At 45.1% G+C, this 2,007-nt stretch overlaps 1 protein-coding gene across 1 annotated transcript; it reads left to right on the top strand.

The window, feature by feature from the left end:
- The first annotated feature begins 465 nt into the window (after positions 1-465).
- LOC122591401 lies at positions 466-1,191 on the top strand. Its single transcript, XM_043763672.1, has one exon. The coding sequence runs from the start codon at positions 466-468 to the stop codon at positions 1,189-1,191; it is 726 nt and encodes a 241-aa protein (XP_043619607.1).
- Positions 1,192-2,007: the final 816 nt, after the last annotated feature.

Here is a 2,007-nt window from a genome sequence, read left to right as displayed (position 1 = left end):
TCAACAAGATTTGGACGAGTGCAAAAATGCCAAAAGAATGGAGACTTAGTGAGGTTATACCTATCTATAAGAACAAGGGGGACGTACAGAGTTGTAGCAACTATAGGGGCATTAACCTCCAAAGTCATACCATGAAACTCTGGGAGAGAGTGATCGAGATGAGGCTTAAAAGAGTTACGAAGGTGGCAGAGAACCAATTTGGTTTTATGCCAGGGAGGTCGACGATGGAGGCTATCCGCATCACTAGAAGCCTTATGGAAAAGTATAAGGAAAGACAAAAAGTGCTACACTGTGCCTTCCTAGATTTGGATAAGGCATACGATAGTGTACCACTTGAGCTGATCTGGAGGACTCCAAGCGAATGGAGTTACTGGGAGATAAATTAGTGTTACCAGGGATATGTATAATAGGGCGAGGACCGGTATTCGAACACCGGTGGGGAGCACAAAGCTTTTCTCGGTAGAAATGGGCCTACACCAGGGTTCGGCGCTTAGCCCATTCCTTTTTACCTTGATCTTAGACGAGTTGTCCAGTGGCCTTCAGAAGGAACTACCGTGGTGCATGATTTTTACCGATGACATTGCTCGAATTGCGAGATCGATGAATGAGCTAAACCGTAGGTTAGAGAAATGGAGAGCAGCCCTTGAAGACAATGGTTTGTGTGTGAGCCGAGAGAAGACTAAATACCTACGATGTGACTTCGATAAACAGGAGATAAGACAAAATTGGGATGAGGATATTCGCATTGGAGAGCGGATACACAAATTAGGGGGGATAGACGAATACATGATACATCGAATCCAAGCTGGATGGATGCGGTGGAGAGCAGCTTCTGGAGTCATGTGCGACAAGAGGATCCCGCTAAAACTTAAAGGCAAGTTCTACAGAGTGGCTATTAGACCGGTTATGTTATACGGGTCAGAATGTTGGCCCATGATGAAACTCCAAGCGTCTCGAGTAGAGGTGACAGAGATGAGGATGCTAAGGTGGTCTTGCGGGAAGACTCTATTAGATAGAATCCCCACGGGAGTTTTTAGAGACGAACTTGAAGTAGGGACCGTCATTAACAAGCAAAGAGAAGGGCGCTTGAGATGGTTTGGCCATGTTAGGAGAAGGGATCGAACAGCACCACTAAGAGAGCGGAGTCTATTCACGCTGAAGGCATACGAAGAAGGGGAAGGCCTAAGATGAGGTGGGAGGACAGATTAGCGAAGGACCTAATAGAGCTTGGTTTGTCGGAGGACATGACGTTGGATAGGAAGGCCTAGAGAACTAGGATTAGAGTAGAGGATTAGGTTAGGGTATGACTTTTGCGGGACTTTGAATGGCACCTTTTTCCCATATTGCCTTGCCTAAGGTGATTTGTGTTGGTTTGACCGGGAGATGTAGGCCCAACATAGGTAACTCGATGACAAAGAAGGCTTTGACCTGGGAGAAGAGGTAGGTCGACGGAGGTGGAAGGACAAAATACCGAAGGATACGAAGGAATTTTCTGGTGGAGGAGGTGGACTGTGAGTGTAAGGCATATGGGAATAGGTTTTTGTAGACTTTTTTTCTTAGACTTTGGTTCTCAGTAACCTCCGTAGTGGTTTTGGCCTAAGTAGAGGGAGGCCAAAATCGAGGGGGGAGGTTACTCTTGGTTGCCCCAAAATGCTTTGCCTGCTGGAGGACATGACCGATGAGAGTTTATTAGAGGACTAGAACTAGTTTAGGGGTTTGGGAGTTTGGTAGAGGACTAGGATTAGGTTAGTTAGGCGGCTAAGTTAGTGTGTTTCATAGGTTGCGCAAGGATTTCTTAGTTAATTCCTTATATGGAGGTTGGTTTGGGCTTTATGCTGGAACTCTTTTACTTTTGTCTACGTTCTATATGGTTGTTATTATAAGTGTTTTGTTAAACCTGTGCTTTTAGTTAAACCTGTGTTTTTAGTTATCTAGGTTGTTTGTTACTACTTTTCCTTATCCTTTTGTTGTCGGGTGTACTCAACTGACAATTTCTAGAGGACTGGG

This window comes from Erigeron canadensis, chromosome 3 (assembly GCF_010389155.1).
Source record: "Erigeron canadensis isolate Cc75 chromosome 3, C_canadensis_v1, whole genome shotgun sequence".
Lineage (NCBI taxonomy): Eukaryota > Viridiplantae > Streptophyta > Magnoliopsida > Asterales > Asteraceae > Erigeron > Erigeron canadensis.
This window is presented reverse-complemented; position numbering and strand designations above follow the sequence as displayed.